The sequence below is a fragment of the Eublepharis macularius genome, chromosome 6, assembly GCF_028583425.1.
Source record: "Eublepharis macularius isolate TG4126 chromosome 6, MPM_Emac_v1.0, whole genome shotgun sequence".
NCBI lineage: Eukaryota > Metazoa > Chordata > Lepidosauria > Squamata > Eublepharidae > Eublepharis > Eublepharis macularius.
This window is the reverse complement of record NC_072795.1, coordinates 126,006,513-126,027,536: the sequence shown is the minus strand read 5'-3', so window position 1 is coordinate 126,027,536 and position 21,024 is coordinate 126,006,513. Positions and strand designations below refer to the sequence as shown.

The 21,024-nt window shown below is 42.9% G+C and overlaps 1 protein-coding gene across 5 annotated transcripts in view; it reads right to left on the bottom strand.

Annotated features, from left to right (window-relative positions):
• The window catches only part of USP54 (ubiquitin specific peptidase 54), a 158,117-nt gene that overhangs the window by 63,122 nt on the left and 73,971 nt on the right, over nucleotides 1–21,024 (bottom strand). For 3 of the 5 annotated variants that reach the window (XM_054982511.1, XM_054982515.1, XM_054982514.1), the window contains exons 2-4: nucleotides 16,771–16,807; nucleotides 13,532–14,369; nucleotides 10,657–10,749 (exon numbers count right to left, since the gene is read on the bottom strand). In XM_054982511.1, the coding sequence (XP_054838486.1) occupies nucleotides 10,657–10,749; nucleotides 13,532–13,678 (240 nt within the window). In that variant the 5' untranslated portion in view covers nucleotides 13,679–14,369; nucleotides 16,771–16,807. The remainder of the gene's footprint in view (nucleotides 1–10,656; nucleotides 10,750–13,531; nucleotides 14,370–16,770; nucleotides 16,808–21,024) is intronic. The other 2 variants (XM_054982512.1, XM_054982513.1) reach the window with 2 other exon arrangements.

Sequence of the window (21,024 nt, the reverse complement as noted above, 5' to 3'; positions counted from 1 at the left end):
AAGCTAAGCAGGGTCGGCCATCGTTAGTACCAGGATGAGAGACCACCAAAGATGATCGGGGTCGCTATAGGGAGACAGGCACTGCAGACCAGCTCCGAATGCCTCTTGCCTTGAAAACCTCAGCAGGTGTCACCATAAGTCAGCTGAGACTTGACAGCACTTTACATGCATACCTTGTTTGAAAATCAGCATATCTAGACTCTTACCACAGCCTTATCTGCAAAGCATGCTACATGGTTTGAAATAGTCTGAGTTCACATGTTTAAGTGTCTATGCTGAACGTCCTGCCCTAAGGCCTGAAAAGGGAGGATTAGGGCTGGGGACTGTTGTACACTTTTGCACATTTGATTGGCAATAGCCCTATAAACCCATCTTATATTCTTTTCTGGTCTGCCTTCCATTGTTAGCAAAATAAAAGTCCAGCAGTACTTATACAAATCTGACTTTTGTATGTGTGTTCATGAGATGCTCACTTCTTCAAATATAAGATCTGACATATGAAAACGCATATAGAAATAAATGTTGTTAGTCTTACATTGTTTTATCCAACTCTGAACTTCAGTAGTATTATATTCCTTTCCTCTTTCCACCAAGTTAATGCTCAACTGCCATGGATATTTTGTATCTTCTAGATTGGAATGAACATGCTTAATACTGAGTGGACTATTGGAGGTTGGGGAGGGGAGGCTGTCTTTTCTCATTTTATAGTAATTTTCTTCTGCGCACCTGGGAACTCTCTTATGCATGCAGACATCCTAGCATGTCCATAGATGCCCCCTTTCATTTATAGGCACAAGACCATCAAGTTTGTAATAGTGATGAAGATGGCCTTAAAACCTAACATATTTAATACGGCATATTATGGGAGGAAAGAACTGATTTAGTATGAATCTACTATTTGTGTGCTGAAGACTCTGACCAACAATTTGATATTATATTGTTCATTCTTACATAAATCAGCTGTCTGGAACAAGAAAGATAATGGGCCTGGTCCAACGTGATGAAATCTAGTAAACAGCTTCTAGAGGGAAGAAATCAAACTTGATCTCTAGCCTGATAGGCTTGGTTATGACTTTTGTCAGACTTGGAAATACTTTGCTTTCTAAGGTCTTCTGTGGCAGGGTTCCCCAAAAATTTTGAGCCTGCAGGCACATCTGGAATTCTGATAGTGTGGTGGGCGCAGCCACAAAATGGGCTACCATACAATGGCTGCTGCATGACACAGAGCAAGCCAAAAAATGCTTGCTACAGCTGAGCATACCTCCAGTCACATAGTGAGATCTTTGTGCTGTGGAAGCAACTTCTGCCAAATCAATGTATTTAAAATTTTGCACATCCGATCAAATCTCCAATAGCCAATCAGAAGCCTTCTTTGGCAAAAAAAAAAAAAAACCCTTGGTGAACACCAGGAAAGGTGTTGGCGGGCACAATGTTGCCCATGTACACCATGTTGGGAACCCCTGTTCTATAGCAAAATGTTCAATGCTACTATGTAAGGACTAGAACAAGGAACTGAGGGGGAAGAGAGATCAGTGATTTAGTCAAGGTTGCCCCTTGTACATTCACGGCTGGAAAAACGATTTATGCTCAAAGTTTCCACAGCTCAGGTTCAAATTGCACATCACACCTCTCACATGATTGCCACAGGGACAATGACACCCAGGAGTTCCCCATGGCATTGGCAGTGGTATTGAGTGTCTTGTAGGCAGGGCTTTTTTCTGGAAAAAGAGGTGGTGGAACTCAGTGGGTGCGCCCTTGGAGAAAATGGTCACGTGGCTGGTGGCCCCGCCCCCTGATCTCCAGACAGAGGGGAGTTGAGATTGCCCTCCACGCCACTCGGCGACGCGGAGGGCAATCTAAACTCCCCTCTGTCTGGCGATCAGGGGCGGGGCCACCAGCCATGTGACCATTTTCAAGAGGTTCCGGAACTCCGTTCCACCACGTTCCAGCTGAAAAAAAGCCCTGCTTGTAGGGATCAAACAACAAAAGGTTTGGTTGTTGTGGGTTTTCCGGGCTGTATTGCCGTGGTCTTGGCATTGTAGTTCCTGACGTTTCGCCAGCAGCTGTGGCTGGCATCTTCAGAGGTGTAGCACCAAAAGACAATGCCAAGACCACGGCAATACAGCCCGGAAAACCCACAACAACCATCGTTCTCCAGCCGTGAAAGCCTTCAACAATACAACAAAAGGTTTGTTTTGTGCCAGGGAGGGGAGCAGCAGCTGGCATGGCACCACTGGCACCATCACTATCCATTTCTGTGCATTTTTACACACATGGCAAGGAAAGGCCAGCAACATCCACACAAGCGTGAACACGTGGATTTAAGGAGGGAGGGGTCTCCTTCAGCCTCTGAGCCTCCAGCTGCCATAGAGGCTCAAGGTATGTAGATTAGGGTGAAAAATGAAAAGAAAAAGCAATTATTAAAGAAAAGCTGCGCTGAGGAGGCCCCGTGCATGTGGAGCTGGGTCATGCCCGTTCAGTGGCCTTCTGCTGCTGCTGCCCTTCACTTAGGTGCCATAGTGCCAGGGCCACCACTGTGACTGAAGAAGTCCTCCAAAGAGAGGGGGTCAAGGAGCACCAGGAGGAATTCCATCTTGCCCAGAAAGCTTTCTGGCTTTGAGGGCTTTTCTGATTAAAACCGTTAACCCAGCGTTAAGGGACACAGAGGTAGCAGGCATGTGCACTGCACCCTCACACCCGCAGGCATACCCAAGTCTCTCCAGATCAGCAGGCCTGGTCAGATTTTCTATTTGCAGAGTTAATGGTTTTAGTAGGAAAGGGAGACTGGCAGCCAGCAACCTGTCCAGTCTCCCACTTTTACTAGGAAAAATAAGGGGGAAAGAGGGCCATTCTTCCTCCCTCTCCTTCCTTTCCTGTGAAGAAAAACACATAACTAACCAACATTGAGCCCTCCCTTTCTGTGTGTTTTATGCATAATGCAAGGAAAAGCAGGCCCAGCAACATCTATGCAGCATACACACCGATGGGACTCTTGTTCAGCTGTGCTCACCACTGTTACTTCTTTGTTTTCATTGAACTCTGCATTAGTGGTTTTAGTTGGAAAGGGAGACTAGCAGCAGGCAGCCTGTCTGGTCTAGGGTTGCCAGCTCCGGGTTAGGAAATTCCTGGAGATCTGGGGGGTGAAACCTGGAGAAAGTGGGGTTTGGGGAGGGAAAGGACCTTGGCATGGCATGATTCCACAGAGTCCACCCCCCAAAGTAGCCATTTTCTCCAGGTGAACTGATCTCTGTGGCCTGGAGACCAGTTGTAATTCCGGGAGAACTCCAGCCACTACATGGAGGCTGGCAACCCTAGTCTGGTCTCCGACTTTTACTAAGAAAAAATAGGGAAAAAGAGGGCCATCCTCCCTCTACTTCCTTTCCCATGAAGGAAAAACCAACATCCAGTGTTCCTTTTCTGTGCACTTTTATGCACAAGGCAAGGACAGGGCGGAGGCGTGTCTAAACAGGGAGTCCTGGGCTGCTGCAAAGCAGATTAAAGTGAGGAGGATTTGGCCCTCATCATGGGAATGAAACTACAAGATGCAGGGAAACATGGCATGACAGCAGGACTCAAAGGTAGTAATGTATTGGCTTTGCCACTAAAATAGGATTTTTTAAAATGTTCCCTGTGCTGTGCTGGTTGGGAATGCGGAGCTCTCCTGCTTGTGTGCTATGCCGGTGTGATTGTGGTGCCACTGCATGCAAAAACAGCCACCCCAGAGCCTTGTTTCCCCACCACCCTTGAAAAGAACAGCGTGTGTCTGCGCATGTGCACCCAATGACCACCTTGCGCATGCACAATGGGCCAAAACTCATGAAAATGAAAACGGATCAGATCCAAGCCAGCACCAGTCCATGCGGAACAAACCAGTAATGGAATGGAATTAATCTGGAACCCCCAGAACCAAAACTGAAACAGACATTTTCTCAGTGCACACCCCTAGGCATGAGCCAAATGCCATGGTCCCAATCTGAACCAGGCCTCTGTGAGGCTTCTGAACTCATGGCTGGCATCCTGCTGCAGTAACGATAACAACAACAACAACAACAACAACAACAACAACAACAACAACAACATTCAATTTATACACCGCCCTCCAGGACAACTTAACACCCACTCAAAGTAGTTTACAAAGTATGTCAGTATTATCCTCATGTCAGGTGGGTGAGGCTGAGAATGCTCTGAGAGTGCTGTGACTGACTCAAGGTCACCCAGCTGGCTTCAAGCAGAGGAGTGGAGAATCAAACCTGGCTCTCCATATTAGAGTCCTGCTGCTCTTAACCAGTACACCAAACTGTAAGACCCTGTGCAGACCATGTAGTAGATGGACTGGGCCGCTTGCCCCAATTAGCATGACCCATGATTCTGCTTCATTTCTGCATTGGCAAATACTAAAGAGAAAAAAGTGTAATGATCCAAGACTAAAAATTGCTAATAATCACTGCTGTGGTGCACAACAGTTTTCCTTGTCACATTGGGCCATAGTCAAATGTCATGACGAACTTCTGTTTTGTCTGCGATGGGGACAAAACAGTTTGTCTTTTGGCTCATGCACTGCTTCTCTCCTTCTTTGCACACAGAGTGGGACTGAACACTTTCTGATTTCAGGGGATAGGGCCATGGCTCAGCAACTGTACACTGAAGGTCCCAGGTTCAATCCATGGCATTTCCAATAAAAAAGCTCAGGTAAAAGGTGATGTGAAAACCTTCCACTCAAGACCCTGGGGAGCTGCTGCTAGTCAGAATAGACAATATTGACCTTGACAGACTAATGGTCCATCACCACATAAAGCAACTTCAGGTGTTCACTGCCGTGATGTTACAAATCAGGCACTTGGGCAAACTGGAATTTGCTTCTTCTTGACAACATGGGATGCTAACTTGGGACCAAAAGGAGGAGGGAAGGTGGGAGGAAGAGCACGAGAAGAAGATGTATCTGTGGTTATCACAGACAGAAGTTTGTCATGATGACATCTGAATGTGGCCATCATCCTATTTTGTAACAACAGCTATTCCTGCTACAGCAAGTGTCTGGCGTAAGCTGTTCTGACAAGTATCTAATTAAATTATACACAGTGCTGGGTCTTATGTTGTTTTAACTAATATTTTCTAGGAAAGCGTCTGATCTGTCTTACTTACAATCCCTATGTCTAGAGGCAGCGCATAAACATTTATTTACAGCCAGAAGTGTTGGTGCCTTTAGAAGATGGAATCTGATGTCATGCAAGTTTTCAGGGCAGATGACACTCGCAAGCTGCTGAACACTGCCAAGGAGGCCTCCTAACAGGCACACATGGCAGATTGGCTACTGTTGCTCAAAAGAAGAAAAGATTTTTTCACGCCTCTCTTATCTACTCTCCTGCCTAATATCAGTACATGATGTTACAGCTGAAACCCCCTTTCCATTTATACTGCTAACACAAGAAAGTTGGGAACTTTTTAAAAAGTGACATTTTCCCCTCTGTAACAATACACCATCAGATTTCAAAGTATCAGGTAGACTCTCAAGGGAAGCCAAGAACAATAAAAGAGAACAGCAAGCATCTTCCTTATTCCTCCTACTCAAGAGCAGATCTGGAAGCTGGGTGTGTATTTTGAAGGAGTTTTTTTTTTTTAATTCACTCTTGATCCACCCTATAACCTGTTTTTCCTCCTAATGAAATAAAAAAAATGAGCTTTGTCTTTCATTACATTTGCATATTCATGAACAATTGTTTGTTCAAATCTGACTACAACAAAGTTTGAGAATTTCTATTCTAAATATTTGGAAACGGACGGTGCGACTTAAGGTCTTTCCTGCACGGTTTTTACAGTTTGTATATATTTCTCCATTTTTGCCCAAAGAAACGGCCAAACTTCCGTTAAGAGATTTGTCTGTTTGCATACCTGGCTACCAAAGTTGATTTCCTAGGAAAGGTGTGCAAACTGCTCATGGTATATATTATACAATGGTAAAAACAATAGATATTAATCCAAAATAATCAATGAGGGAGGGCCAGAAGCATCACTCTCTCTTTGGTGAGGCATAGTTTCACCTCTTTTCTTTCTTTTTGGACACCAAGTCGCAGCCAACTTATGTTGACCTTGTGAGGTTTTCAAGGTAAGAGATGCTCAGAGGTGGTCTGCCATTGCCTGCCTCTGTGTAACAATCCTAAACTTCCTTGGTGGTCTCTTTCCAAGTACTAACCAGGGCCTACACCCTGCTTTAGTTTCCAAGATCTTGCTAGATCGGGCAAGACTGGACCGTCCAGGTCAGGAAGGAGAGGGCGCTGTTGAGTTGCAACCAACTCATGGCAACTGTTGCCCATGGGGCATTCCAGGCAAGAGATCAGTAGAGACGGTTTTTCATTGTCTTCCTTAATGGTCTCCCATACAAGTACTAACCAGGGCTAACCCTGCTTGGCTTCTGAGATATGAAGAGGACAGGCTATCCTGGGCAGGGCAGTTTCTCTTCCAAGAATCAGTAGTTGGCTGATTTTGGACCAGTCAGACACTCTCAGCCTAACCTACCACACAGGGATGTTGTGAGGATAAAATGGAGAAGAGAATGACGTAAGCTGCTTTGGGTCCCCAATGGGGGGAAAGGTGGGGTAAACAGGGTTGCACTTACTTATAACTGTTGTTCATTGAATGGTTTGCAGGCATATGTTAGGAACCATGGAAAAGATTTCCAAAGCTTTCTAGTAGGAGCACCTCTCCTCCTCTTGGCGCTTTCTTGCCAAAAACATCACATGACCAGGAGGAAAGGTGCTTTTCCCTCAGCTCTCTCCATGCCACCACTGGAGACCCCCCAGAAACTAAGGTGCCGGAGAGTTCACAATGGGGCAGGAGGGAGGGATGTGTGCCTGCACAGAAGACTCCTTGATGAACAACAATTACAAGTAAGAGCCAAAACACATGAGAAGAAATACCTAGGTTCAGCACGTGTTCTCTTACCTCAAGGTTTGCCAGGATCTGTAGGCGTCCTGGAAGCTTAAAGTTTAGCATTTACAGAGCAGCAGGAAGGGGAAGGGAAATTCAGGCGCCTGTATTTCCCTTCCTGCTGCTCTGTAAATGCTAAACTTTAAGCTTCCAGGACGCCTACAGATCCCGGCAAACCTTGAGGTAAGAGAACACGTGCTGAACCTGGGTATTTCTTCTCGTGTGTTTTGGCTCTAAGTGCAACCCTGTTTTCATTTTCGTGGTTTCTGAGCAGTCCCGCATGGGGAAGTGGCAAGCTCACTTAGGTGGGTGTGAAGCTCTCAAAGTAAGAGACTATGGAGGACCATCTTCCCAACAGATGCCTAGTGTCTCCCTAGAAGCTAAAATGACAAAGCTGAGGCTATCGTACTTTGGTCTCATCATGAGAAGACAAGACTCAGTGGAAAAGGCAATAATGCTACAAGTGGAAGGCAGTAGGAAAAGAGGAAGACCTAAAACGAGATGGCTTGACTCAATAAAGGAAGCCACGTCCATCAAGATTTGCAAGATCTGAGCAGGTCTGTTAACGATAAGATGTTCTGGAGGTCTTTCATTCATAGGGTTGCCATAGGTGAGACGTGACTTGATGGCATATAACATGTACACGCGATTCTATGAGTTTTTCAAGGAACAACTACCAGCAAAATCCTGCACCTTTACAGAACCCTGAAGACCGGAAACTTCATTTTTCAGTCCCTTAAAGCCTTTGGAGAGAGGGCTGAAGTGACAATTTATAATTTTTAAAAATCCTATACCAAAAGAAGGAAAGGTTGTTAGAAACACTTCTTGGACAGTTCCACTTTGAGGACAAGTGTGTGCAATGAACAGAAACGTAGAACACCTTCTGGATCAAATAAAGTCTTTAAAAATCCATCACTCCTGTTTTTAATGGCTAACTATAGAAAATACATATAGTAATAATATAAAGCATGATGATTTTGTTTGCTCTTTATCTCAATGGCAAGTTTTTTACTTGCCAACACAGATGCAGACAACAAGAATTACGGGAGGGCAGAAGATGTAGAGAGAAAGAGAGAGAGATGTCAGATCTTAAATGTGCCCTTGTACTGAAGAAAAGGCTATTTATTAATCCGGCAACCTGAGTAGTAGCTGCTTCCATAATGTGATTTATATTGCACCCACTTTCATCAATGGGAACAGATGAACCAGTCTGTGGTTTAAATGGCCCAAACATGGAATGGACCAACTACCAGAGGATTTGAAACCCTGAATGATATTAAAACTTCACAGGTGATAGAGAAAGCACCTAGACCTCGTGGAGGACATTTTGGGGTAACATAAGAAGTTGGCTGTGATTGCTGGCGAGCTTCAGAAACCAAAGCAGAACATTGGCTGTGTGTCTCAATGCACATCGTTCATTCTGGCTACACAATATTGACTCGCCGACCAAAACCAGAACAATCACACTACGTTTCTGTCCCTGACCTCAATCCAAACATTGTGTACCTTGGCTTTCACCTAAGAAAACACCCTTTCTGCCCAGAAAGTTATTTTTTCCTGTCTTTGTTGCATATGAAAAACTCCTAATACAGAAGCTCTAAGAGAATCTACAAATCAATGCTTCATTCTTCTCCACAAACAACAAAACACCCTCTGTCTTACATCCTGGCACTCTAATCCCTGGAAGGCAAACGAGTTCTTTGTGGCATACTTAAAACTGTGGACCGATCTCCCCCTCCTTTTCCCTTAGCAGAGATAAACACCAAACTGAAGTCATGCCTCGGATGAATAAAGAAAGCAAGGACTGTGCGCTGCAGACTTCAACATGAATAATAGATCAGAAAACTGTTCCAGTGTCACAGTAGCTTTGCTGGATCCTGCAGTCACTAAGGCAGCAGGGATGACAGAAAGAAGGAACGTTGAGCCACATGCATCTCCCAACCGCTTACAGTTGTTTTCCAAGGCAAAGATTTAGGGCTACACCCAAGCACACATGTTAATTAGGCTTGTGAAAAGGTATGACAGATTGAACCTAGCATTTTATACACTGACATGAGCAGGGCTTTTTTTCAGCAGGAACGCGGTGGAACGGAGTTCCGGCACCTCTTGAAAATGGTCATATGGCCGGTGGCTGCTGCACGGAGGGCAATCTAAACTCCCCTCTCTGTCTGGAGATCAGGGGGCGGGGCCACTGGCCATGTGACCATTTTCACCAAGGGCGATTTAAACTTTAAAAATCTCCCCCCCCTCCGTTCCAGCTGACCCAAAGTGACATCATTGTGCGGTACTGAGTTCCACCACCTCTTTTCCCAGAAAAAAAGCCCTAGACATGAGATTTCTTTATGAAGAAGCCTTGACTTTAGTCCACAAGTGGAAGCGGTACACCAAGCTTTATCTTACATCTATTTTGCTTTAAATCATCACCGTGCCCTGCTTTTATTTTAACATGAATTCACTGGTTCACTCTACATTTGCCCACCTAGTGAAGCTACTGAAACTCATCTTTTATGACTGTTAGTAATTCTCCTCAGAGCAAAACTCTGCTTGCCACAGTAACCTGCTATCACATCACATTACATGCAAACTGCTGAAATGTGTTCAGTACTTGTGTTTGAGGGTTTGTTTCCACTATGAAATTACTGGGTAATTTTTGCTGACTAATCATCTTCCAGTGGAACATACATGAATTTGCCTTATGCTGCATCTGTTAACCAGCTCACGGTATCTTTTGCATATAATATCAACCCAAGCATTTTTGTGAGATTTTTAAAAAGTGAGAGAGAATTTTTCAGCAGACCAAAAAAAAAGTTACTACGCCTTGACAAAGAAAGAAATCACCTTCTCATATTTTCTTTTTCATGTTACAGTAACACAACAGAGCAAAAAAGGCTTTAAAATAAACAAGTGTACCTCTCAGTGCCTCTGCCAGCAGTTAGAATTTACCGCTATTATGAAAAATTTGACTCTACAAATCGGACCCTCTATAAGACAAGCTACTGCTACTTTCTAGTTTCATACTGTGCTGTTCAACCATACCTCATCGCCTCAAATGTCTTTTTCAAAGGCTAGAGGCAAAGCATTACGGCTTGTCCATCTCTGTACCTGACAATTTGGGATGCTCTTAATTCCCACCCCCTAGTTCTACCATGTGTGCACACTGTTTGAGGTTAGGCACACCATGAAACTGTCAAATGCTGCTGCTATAATATTGTTCTCTCTCTCCTAGAATCATCTAACATGGGCTTCTTTTTTGATACAGTACTTTGAACTATTCCCATAGCGGCCGTTACACACAAATATCAACTGATGTATTTGCGGAGCTTCAGTACCTGAAGACTTTCCACACTATATTTTGTTCTGCTCATGTATTCAGATCCCAGAAATAAATTCCTTAGTGAAATCTTCAAAACTCTGATTCTTCCCCATGGTGGAAAAATTAACCCTCCTCCTTTCCAGCAGCACAGTTCGCTCTGGCAGATAAGAAAATCAGGGCTCGAGCTGTGCTTAATGGTTGAGACACCTTCACCTATGTATATTGAAGGTGCTTATGTGTTTTATTGTATTTTTATGTGTTTTTAACATCATAGTTTTATTGTTTGATGTTTATGTTTTGCTTATGTGTTTTATTTGCTTGATTGTGATGGCTTTTGGCCGCCTACCATGAATATTCTGATTCTGAACTATTCAATGTGGACTTAAGAGAATTTCTCCCACATTCATTGTGTTGCTTACTTTGAGGGCACAAAATATACAGGAATCTCCCATGCATTTGTGGGTTGTCAATTGTCGGAAACTGCGTCGAAAAATATCAAGATGCCAGAGAACCTAAAAAAGCAAAGCAGAACATAGTTTATTGGTTTGTTTTTAAATTAATGAAAGAATGTTTTGACAAAAAGGTTTGGCTACAATTAGACAAATAAATGCATTTAAAGTATTTAAGTGACTTGATATCATCTCACAGATAATGGGCATCCATCTTTTATGCATTAACTAGGGGATGATGGATCCTGTTTGCATTTGGAACTTCATGGGCCCTTTAGTTTGGACAGGACCATCGATCCGGCACTACTGTCATCTCTTAGTATTGGTACTAATCCCCCTCCCTTTGTTACCCATTTATTTTAAGAAGTCTTAAATCTTTTAGAATATGAAATATTCAGTAATTACAAAGAAGTGACTTTTGAGTACCCCATATGAGCAAAGCTCTATTGACCAGGGATCGAGAGTTGAGCAGGATCTCAAGAGCTGATCGTACTAATAAACCTCGCCCATTAAAAACGAACACCAGACTTCTTTAATAATTTCATAAATTTTAAGATCAGCTCTTACTTAATTTTAATTTCAGGGAGAAAAAAGAAGAGCTATGAAGTAGTTATGAATTAGATCCAGAAAAATCTGCCCAACTTCAAAGTTGCTTTATTGAATATGATCACAAATGGGTCTATAGCTTTCTAATGTCAAGATTCGAGCTTATGAATAAAACCATAATATATTCACAAGGCTAGAGTTCAAGACTGGGCACTCAATGAATCATTCCTTTGTCTCCAACTTCTTGTGCAACAGTTTCTTCCATGAAACATAAACCCTTGGATGTTTCCTAATAGTGACATAACAAAAGTTACACGGCTCTATCTACAAGACTAATGCAAACGGGGGCAATTTCCAGACTCAAATATGATATCCCTCTTACTACACTTCTGTCCCCAACTAACATGAGTATAATAGTAAAGAGTCCAGTAGCACCTTTAAGACTAACCAACTTCATTGCATCTGATGAAGAGAGCTGTGGCTCTCGAAAGCTTATGCTACAATAAAGTTGGTTAGTCTTAAAGATGCTACTGGACTCTTTACTATTTTGCTGCTACAGACTAACATGGCTAACTCCTCTGGATCTACAACATGAGTATATTTCTCTTGTAGTCACTCTACTAGCTGTCTCTGGCTTCTGCTCAAGTACTAAGACTAGAATAAGCATCTATTCAGGTTCTACCACTGAGGTAGATACTCTTTATCCCACACTTTCTCCATGGTGCTCAGGGTAGCGTGCACTGGCTCCTCACAACAATACTGTGATGTAGGTAAGGCAGAAAGAGAATGGCTGGCCCAAGGTCACCCACGGAGTTTCATGGTACCCTGGAGATTCGAATCTGGGTCTCCCCAGTCTAAATGCAACATTCTAGCACCGATACTATACTAGCTAGTGTTCCTGAACAAATCATTTGATCGTATAATTTAGCATCCCTTCCTATAAAGCCAGAATAGCAGCTACCAATGGACAAACACACTGTTCAGCTAATTTATTCTTTCTTTCTTTAAAACATTTCTATGCTACCTTTCCACCCAAATAGGGTCTCCCAAGGCAGGATGTAGGTTTGTCAGCCCCACTTATCTGAAAAGTGGGATACTGGGGCTCATAGGAGGCAAAGGGTTCTGATTCACCCTCCTTGCACGCACGTAGAGTGTGAGGCATGTTCCAGAGGTCCTAATGACATTAATTCCAGTTGAAAACTGGTCTCAGCAAGGCAAAAAAGGCCTCATTTTCACTACATTTGGGGCCAACTTGTCAATTCTGAGTCCCCACAGCTTCAATTTTTAATTGGAAGTACATCATCAGGACCTCCGGACCATATGCTCTGGATGCTACTTGCCTGCCTCCCCCTCTTCCCCCGCTCCAGAAGGTAAGTGGGGACAGCAGCAAAAGGTGGGTGTGGGGATGCCCCACCCCACCAGGGGTCGGGCATCCCTAACAGGGCCCTTAATCCAAAGAACTATTAACAAGTAAATATTTGTTATCATGCAATAAACTTTCAAATTATATTGGTGGGAGTGTAATACATGGCCCAGCCCTCCTTACTAAGCACAGTTCTCACAAGGCAATTTGTTTAAAAAAGCAACACATCAACAGGTCTCGGAGTCCATTTCAATTCAAATCTCTCCGTCATAAGCAATCCCTAAATATTTGCCAACTCTTGAAAAATACTTTTGAAACTGTACTCAATGAACATGCACAAAACAATTAGCTTTTTTTTTTTTTTTACAAAACAGTGTTGTAAAATGCATAAAATAATAGAAAATACAGAGTAAGAGAGCAGGTTTCCATGTGCTATTTAGTCTGATTGATCCTACCCTACCTAAAAATTCCAGAGACAGGTACGTTTTAAAAGAAAGTACGAGTCTAGTAGCACATTCAAGCCTAATAACATTTTCCAGATTATAAGCTTTTATGAGTCGATGCTCATTTTGACAAATACCCCACAAAAGCTTACAGCCTGGGAAATGTTGTTAGTCTTTAAGGTGCTACTGGATATTTTGTTCTACTACTACAGACTAACACAGCCACCCCTTGGAACTATGTACATTTTAAAATATGTACTTTTAAAATAGTAGCAAAGTACCATACCAAGACTAGATCTAAAATCCAAGATGAAAACATTTCATCATACAGGGAGGATCTTGTGAATGGATTAATAGGGAATGGGTTGTAACAGAGTCTGATGGTTTTTTTTGCATTGATGCTCTCAAGCAGTATTGTAGGCACAGCTGAGGAACACAAATGAAAGAGAAAACATGCCTAAAACACTAGCAGACGTTCATCCACACAACTTACCTGTAATGCACTATTCAGAAAGCAGCTATTCTGTCCTGGTTCGTTGCTGAGACCTTTACTAGGTGCTATGGATGTTGTATTGCGTGGAGTGAACATTCCTTGCACGCCACCCCGTCCCACAGAAAAATAATTCCTCTTCCAAGACATCTTTCACATTTAGCTCTGCGGCATACAGGTGCTTTTATTCCTGGATATTATTCCGATCAGGTCCTTACTTTGATTCAGCATAGGAACTATGCTGCGTAACGTTAAAACAAAACTTTGTTATCCAGATTGTTCACTTACGCTTCAATGAGGCTATATATATATTGTATTTTTCCCCCTATAAATCAGCCAATGCTACTAGAACAGGGCATCTCCTGTAGAGAAACACCTGCCTTCACGTTTAAATAGGAGAAAAACAATCTCAATAATCCACGGTCTTTCAAGGACAGTCGCACCATCCTTCAGTCTTAAAAAAAACACACCCCAAAATTCAGGAACACTTCTATAAACAGCATGATCACTGGACTTCCAAGAGGGATAGTAAGCAACGAGTAAAAATGTCTTCTTGTCGTTCTTCTGTAATTTCTTCTCAGGCCAACGAACACAATCCAACCAGGGAAAGAACACACAAGCCAAAATCAAAGCCCTTGTTGCTTCTTGTCAGTCGTTCCTCACTAGAATCCTGATACAGGCAATTTGGCTTTGTATAAACCAAGAAAGGAAAGGCTCCAGAATGACGTCCTTCAATCCGAGCAGAAAAAGCCCTCCTCCTCTTCTGAAGTTCTTTTAACTTCCCGCACAGAACTTGAGCGACTTCTTTTACTGCTCCTCTTCTTAAAAGTGAAATGCCTAGCTGTGCCAGAAAGGGGGGGGGAAGGGAGAGAGAGAGAAATAATCAAAGGCTTGCGTCATTTAATTACTCACTTGGTTTTGTTCTCTTCTGCCAAGATCGGTGTCACCTCACCTCCTACCAGAAACTCAGGAGCCGAGTCAACATGCTATAAAACAAAAACCAATGGCAGCCCAAGGGAACCATCATCATTTTATTCGGCAGATGTTTCTCAAGGTAAGCTTAGGCTTCCTTCGATAATTGAAAAATATAAATATTTTAAGAAGGCACACAGGGCTGAACTAGGTTACCGTATCTCTCTCAATACACAAGCTCGTCTGAAAGTTTCTGAGTAGCCACTCGTGGCACAACACTTTGCAAGAAGAAATATTTTTGTGTAAATCAGCTCACGTAGATTTATGTCAGAACAAAACATATACTATGAACAATCTACTTTGGATTCTCATTTGCGAACTTTCTTGGTTCTGGCCTGCTAGCGTAATGCATATAACCCAGAAACTGACAGCATAAATGGATGCTTATCAGCAAGAGTACATGTATTAAATTTTACAGCAAGGTGATATATGGCTAATAAATATCAAACAGCAATGGAACAGAGGACAGAAAATGTAAAAGTGAAATTCTGATCAGTCAGTTGCTGACTGGGAAAAGAAAAAAGAAGAAAAAAAGACTTTAGCAGCTAAACTCTGGGCAGATAGTTTTTAACAGGGGTCATTTCATAGAAAAAGAGCTGGAGGAACTCATTAGCATAACTCATTAGCATATGCCACGCCCTTGACATCACCGGAAATGTGTCATTAGCATAACTGATTTGCATATGCCACAACCCCTGACATCACCTATCCTGGCTGTTTTGGACCCAATCCTGGCCATTCAGGGCCGAAATTGGGCCCAAAATGGCAAAAAGGGGCTGCTGCCGAGTGGGAGAGTGATCCACCACCTGTCAGAGGCCTGATCCGAGCTGTTTTGGCCCCAATCCAGGCTGAAACAGGCCCAACATGGCCAAGGGTCAGGTGGGCAGGGCCACCTGACATGTGACCTCTTTGGGGAACTGCCGGAACTGCGTTCCTACGCGTTCCCCCTCGAAATGAGCCCTGGTTTTTAATAGGGGCCATGTTTTGAATTTGGTAAGAGTTAAAGGGCCATCAACACTGGCTCCATCCACTAATTCCCTGAGACCTAGGTTCCAGGCTCAGAAGTGCCTAGAGATTCTGGAGATGGAGCTTGGAGACGGTGGGGTTTGGGGAGGGGAGAGACCTCACTGGAGTATAATACCATAGAGTTCAGCCTCCAAAGCAACCATTTTCTCCAGGGGAAATGATCTCTGTTGCCTGTAGATCAGTTGTAATTCCAGGAGATCTCCAGCCACCACCTGGAAGTTGAGCCTAGGGCTCTTTAACCCTCTCTCTCCCAAACGAGGCTTTGGCAGAACTCTTTCTAGGTAGACAGCTCAGCTGCTTGCTGCCTTGTGCATAGGAATGAACAGCTGAGGTGTAGCCACAGGGGAGGACTCTGCCATAGCCTCTTTTGCTGTTTTCACTGGGGGAGAGGGAGTTAATAAGAGCCCTGCCTGAGCTTCAGCTTAGGGAATTGTCTGAAGTGTGTAATAACAAGAATGCTCCTTGGAAGCCACAGGAAAAAATTAGACTTGGGCCCCACATGGATCACTAGTCACAAACCCAACATTATAATAAAGGCAGAAAAAACAAGGGTGCAAGATCAATGTAAACTTCAATCTAGGGTTGCCAACTCTGGTTTGGGATATTCCTGCAGATTTGGGGGCAGTTCTAGGTAGAGTGAAGTTTGGGAAGGAGAGGGAGCTCAGTAAGGTTGAAGCCACTTTAGGATTATGTTTCTCCCAGGGCTTTTTTCAGCAGGAACGCGGTGGAACGGAGTTCTGGAACCTCTTGAAAATGGTCACATGGCTGGTGGCCCCGCCCCCTGATCTCCAGACAGAAGGGAGTTTAGATTGCCCTCCGTGCTGCTGGAGCGGTGCATAGGGCAATCTAAACTCCCCTCTGTCTGGAGATCAGGGGGCGGGGACACCAGCCATGTGACCATTTCCTCCGAGGGCAACCCACTGAGTTCCACCCCCTTTTTTCCCAGAGAAAAAGCCCTGGTTTCTCCTATGCTCTATGGTACATCAGAAAGTTTGCCCCCGCAAAGCTGCCATTTCCTCCAAGGGAGCTGATCTCTGTAGTCTGAAGATCAGTTGTATTTCCAGGAGAACTACAGGCTCCAGCTTGAGGTTGGTAACACATCAAGTGCCATCATTTAATGGGTACTTTGCACTTTCATTTCACTTATCTAAGAATCAAATTATATATATATATTAAGTCTCAAGGATTGCAATCCTAAGAACATTTTCCTGGAAGTAAGCTCCAGTGAATAAAATGGGACTTACTTCTGAGTAGATCAGCTCAGGATTGCTCCTGCTGTTCCTGTGTAGCAGACAAGTGAAAATTCACATTTTAGATGAACTGTTCCTAGTTCTTACTGTTGCTTCCTAACTACTTATCAACACTCTTTTAGGAAATGTCAGTATAAAGACTCAGAACAAACCAGTTCTACAGCGTTCCTGAATGCTGAATGATATACATTTCAAAGCAAATACCAACCCTACTCTTTGCTCAAGACTCAAAGCCATCTCAAGCAGCAGTTGATGAATTCAATGATTGCTATTCATTAAAATATACCCCTGATAATTATAGGTATGCTGAAGGGGGGAGAGAAGCATTAAACCCACAAAAATGATACTCAAGCGAGGACACTGTAATTAGACACGAAAGGTGTGTGCGCGCATGTGTGGGAATGTCTACCTCACTACTGCTCCACGCTGTATTTCACAAGATTTCACCTTGCAACTTTGTATCGTTTTGAAATAGAAAGAGAACAAAGAACATGGTTAATCTCTAAAATTATTCTGTATTCTTTTCAGAACAAGTTTTTACTCTGAAAAAATACATAATCAGGATCACACTGTAGCCCATGGTTATCCAGTGAGTGCATTTTAGAACTGATGTTTCCAGTTTCACATAGAAGCAAATCAAATTCTTTCACAGCAATATCTTAGGACCAAGTCAGCAAAACTCACCAGAACTAGGTATACAGCCAGTATAACATGGGGTGTTAGGTATGAATGACAGAAATTCAAGTTAAAATCCTTTTTGAACTGTGAAGCCTATTGCATGGACCTAGGCTATCCAATCTACCTTCTAAAGCTATTATCGGAATAAAATGCTCTTTTATACACTCTTGAGAAACAGCAGGATTCAAATAAAATTAAACAAAATGCCTGATTTTGTGTGCACACACATGTACTTGCACACTTCATTGAAAAAATGTTATTAATAAGATGAACAAAAGCTAGCATATTTTACATATTTCTACATATTATAATTGCATTCTAACAATAAAGCCATTCATTCATTTGGGATTTTAGTGAAATTCATAATTTTCACCAGTTTTCAGTGAACAAAAGACCTTAAAGGTTTTTAATCTCTGATGTGATCTTACTATTACAGTATTTAACTAATTCGTTTATAAAGTTTTGCATTTGCAGTGGTAATGAAGAAGAATAGGAAATGAGAAGTAGTGAGGCAGAGGGCAAAGAGCAAGTAACATCATTGCAAGTATGGACCCATGTTTTCAAAACAAAAACCAAGCTTTTCTTCCCTTATTGTAGGTAATATAATGTGATTTCTTTCTGGACCCACAGGTTGTTACATGCAGGGCTTTTTTTCAGCAGGAACGCGGTGGAACAGAGTTCCGGAACCTCTTGAAAATGGTCACATGGCCAGTGGCCCCGCCCCCTGATCTCCAGACAGAGGGGAGTTCAGATTGCCCTCCGCGCCGCTGAGCGGCGCGGAGGGCAATCTCAACTCCCCTCTGTCTGGAGATCAGGGGGCAGGGCCACCGGCCACGTGACCATTTTCTCCGAGGGCAACCCACTGAGTTCCGCCACCTCTTTTCCCAGAAAAAAGCCCTGGTTACATGTAACTGACGAAGAGAACTTGATTCTCGAAAGCTTATGCTACAATAAGATTGGTTAGTCTTAAAGGTGCTACTGGACTCTTTTTGATTTTGCTACTACAGACTAACACGGCTAACTCCTGTGCATCTATGAAATTTATTCTTCATATAACTATGATCAGGAATTCCAATTATTATGAGAACCACATATAATAATGGCAAACTTTGGGGGAATAATAGTGAGAAGAATGTCAATTGAAATCTACAATAGCTAACAGTATATAAAAACTCAACTACAAAAATCCATAGACGGTGCAGGGGGTCAAATTTGGAGCTCTTTTGGGACAGGGGCTTATGTTTTTGCATATGATAGTATGAAAAGCTATCATGTATACCAATGATAGTACATTATATTAATCATTGTTTAGGACATGGCAAAAATCAGATGAGACAAGGCTACAAAATATCTGATAATGTACTACAAAGAAGTTATTACAAAAAAACATCAATTATTATGAAAAACAAAATGTTAACTATAATTTTCAGTGGACCGCATATGGATCACTTTGAAACTGACTGATCTACCACCTTTGGAGGAATTACATACAAAACACAGTTTAAAGAAATGGTCTTGAAGGACACTGTGCTTCCCATTTTTGATGGAATTCAACTGAATTCAGCCCTTGCTGCCTTGGTCCAGAACTTAGGGGCTATACTGGATCCAGAGTTGCTGTTGGAGAAGCTGCAAAAAATACTTTCTTTCAACTGCATTTAGTCTGGAAGGCGGCCCCTACCTTAATTCAGCTATCTGGCTACCTGGATCCATGGCATGGTAACAGACGACTGTAACGCACTTTGCACAGGTCTGCCCTTGAAGTCAACTTGGAAACTCCAGGTGGTACAGAATGCAGCAGCTTGGTTATTATCGGAAGCTAGGCAGAACAAGCATATTACATCCATTCTGCAGGTACTCCCCCAGTTGTCCATCAGTTTAAAGGTTCAATTGAAGGTACTGGCTATCACACACAAAGTCCTTTGTGGCCATGGACCCTCCTAACTGCAGGAGCACCCCTCCTGCTATGCTCCACCTCAGCCATTTCACTTATCTGAGCAGGGCCTTCTGCAGGTGGCATCTGGCAAATGAACAAAGGTCAATTATGGCCTGTGGCACAAACATTCACTGCTATGGCCTTCAGCTTGTGGAACAGCCTGCTTGAGGTAAGCAAGAAGGCTCCCTTGCTTCTGCCATTCCTCAAGCTATATAAAACAGAATCGTTTGAAGGCATTTTAATGAAGGCAATAAGGCTCTATTACAATAAACTGGTTCAGGAAGGTACATTTATAAAGGGAATGCGACTGTAAACTATACTACTGGGTACAGTAAATATTATCTGCTTGCTGTATGTATTACCTTGCTCTCACTGCACTGATTTGTACTTATGTAATAACCTTTTCTGCTTTGTGTAGCATGTCTAATACTTTATGCTTTGTTTCAGATTTATGTAATCCAAGTCCTATTACATTGCTTACCTCATCCTATTGATTGTATTCACTTACACAGTGTAATCAGCCTTGAATCTTAGCAAGAAAGATGGATGATAAATAAAAGTGAATAAATAAATACATAAAAAGACTTCTCCCACAACCAACAAGTACCAGAAGATGCCACATGTAGAAGACAGAGGGTCTCCCTCTCTTCTGTTTAGACAGCAGGCAGACTCTACACAAGAAGGTAGAAGGAATTCTGACTATTTGTCTCAAGCCACCACAAGACAATTCTGTCCTCTTCTGTAAGCACGTTCACACACAATCATACTTATAGGAGGGGAGATCAAATACACAACCCCCAAGTTCTTGGAAGGGCATGATAAAAATGTGATAGGCAGATAACTAAATCAGTCTTTAGAAGGACCTGTATGCCCTACAATATATTTCCCATCAAGCTCTTCCCACAATGAATAAATCTATCAAAAGAGAAGATCTGGGGAGTGGGGAGAGGAACCACGAGTCTTCATGAAGCATCCCACTGGTTCCATTAAAGAAGAAGCATCTCCCCTCCCACACACACACACACACACCAAGAGCCAAACTTGATTTAGGCTCATAGCTTTGACATAGTTTCTTGAAAATGGGCCACCTAGTTGGACACTCAGAGGATAAAATCCTCAGCCGAAAAATATCGCAACATCGACTTTGACTGCCCTATTCAGAAATGGTTATTCATCCACTAACTTCATGAAAGGAGATGTAGTTCTGTCTTGACCTACCTGTTACGTTGTCCGAAACGCCACCAGCACCCTGCTGCGGCAAGCAGAGCTCCAGAGGTACCAAAGGGCAAGAGAGAAGGGGTGAATGATTGGACCAAGGAGTAAACAGATGCAGCAGGGCGGGGCAGTACAGTTGCCACATATTCATGGTAACCGATGAAAAATCCTAGTTAAAGGTAGTGGTAGTGAGCCAGTCCTCGCATAAAACTTCCATAAGCTAGCCTCCCTTCTCTTCATGTTCTCAAAGATATTCAAAGAGAACACAATGCCTGGACAGTCCTCAGACAGTCAGTGGGTCCACACAAAGCTAACAGATATAAAAAACACACCTTGAAGTAAAATGAAAGGAGACCAACAAAGCACTGATAGATGCGCAGGAACGGTAACTTGGGTTTCACAGACATCCCACCCAGTAACCA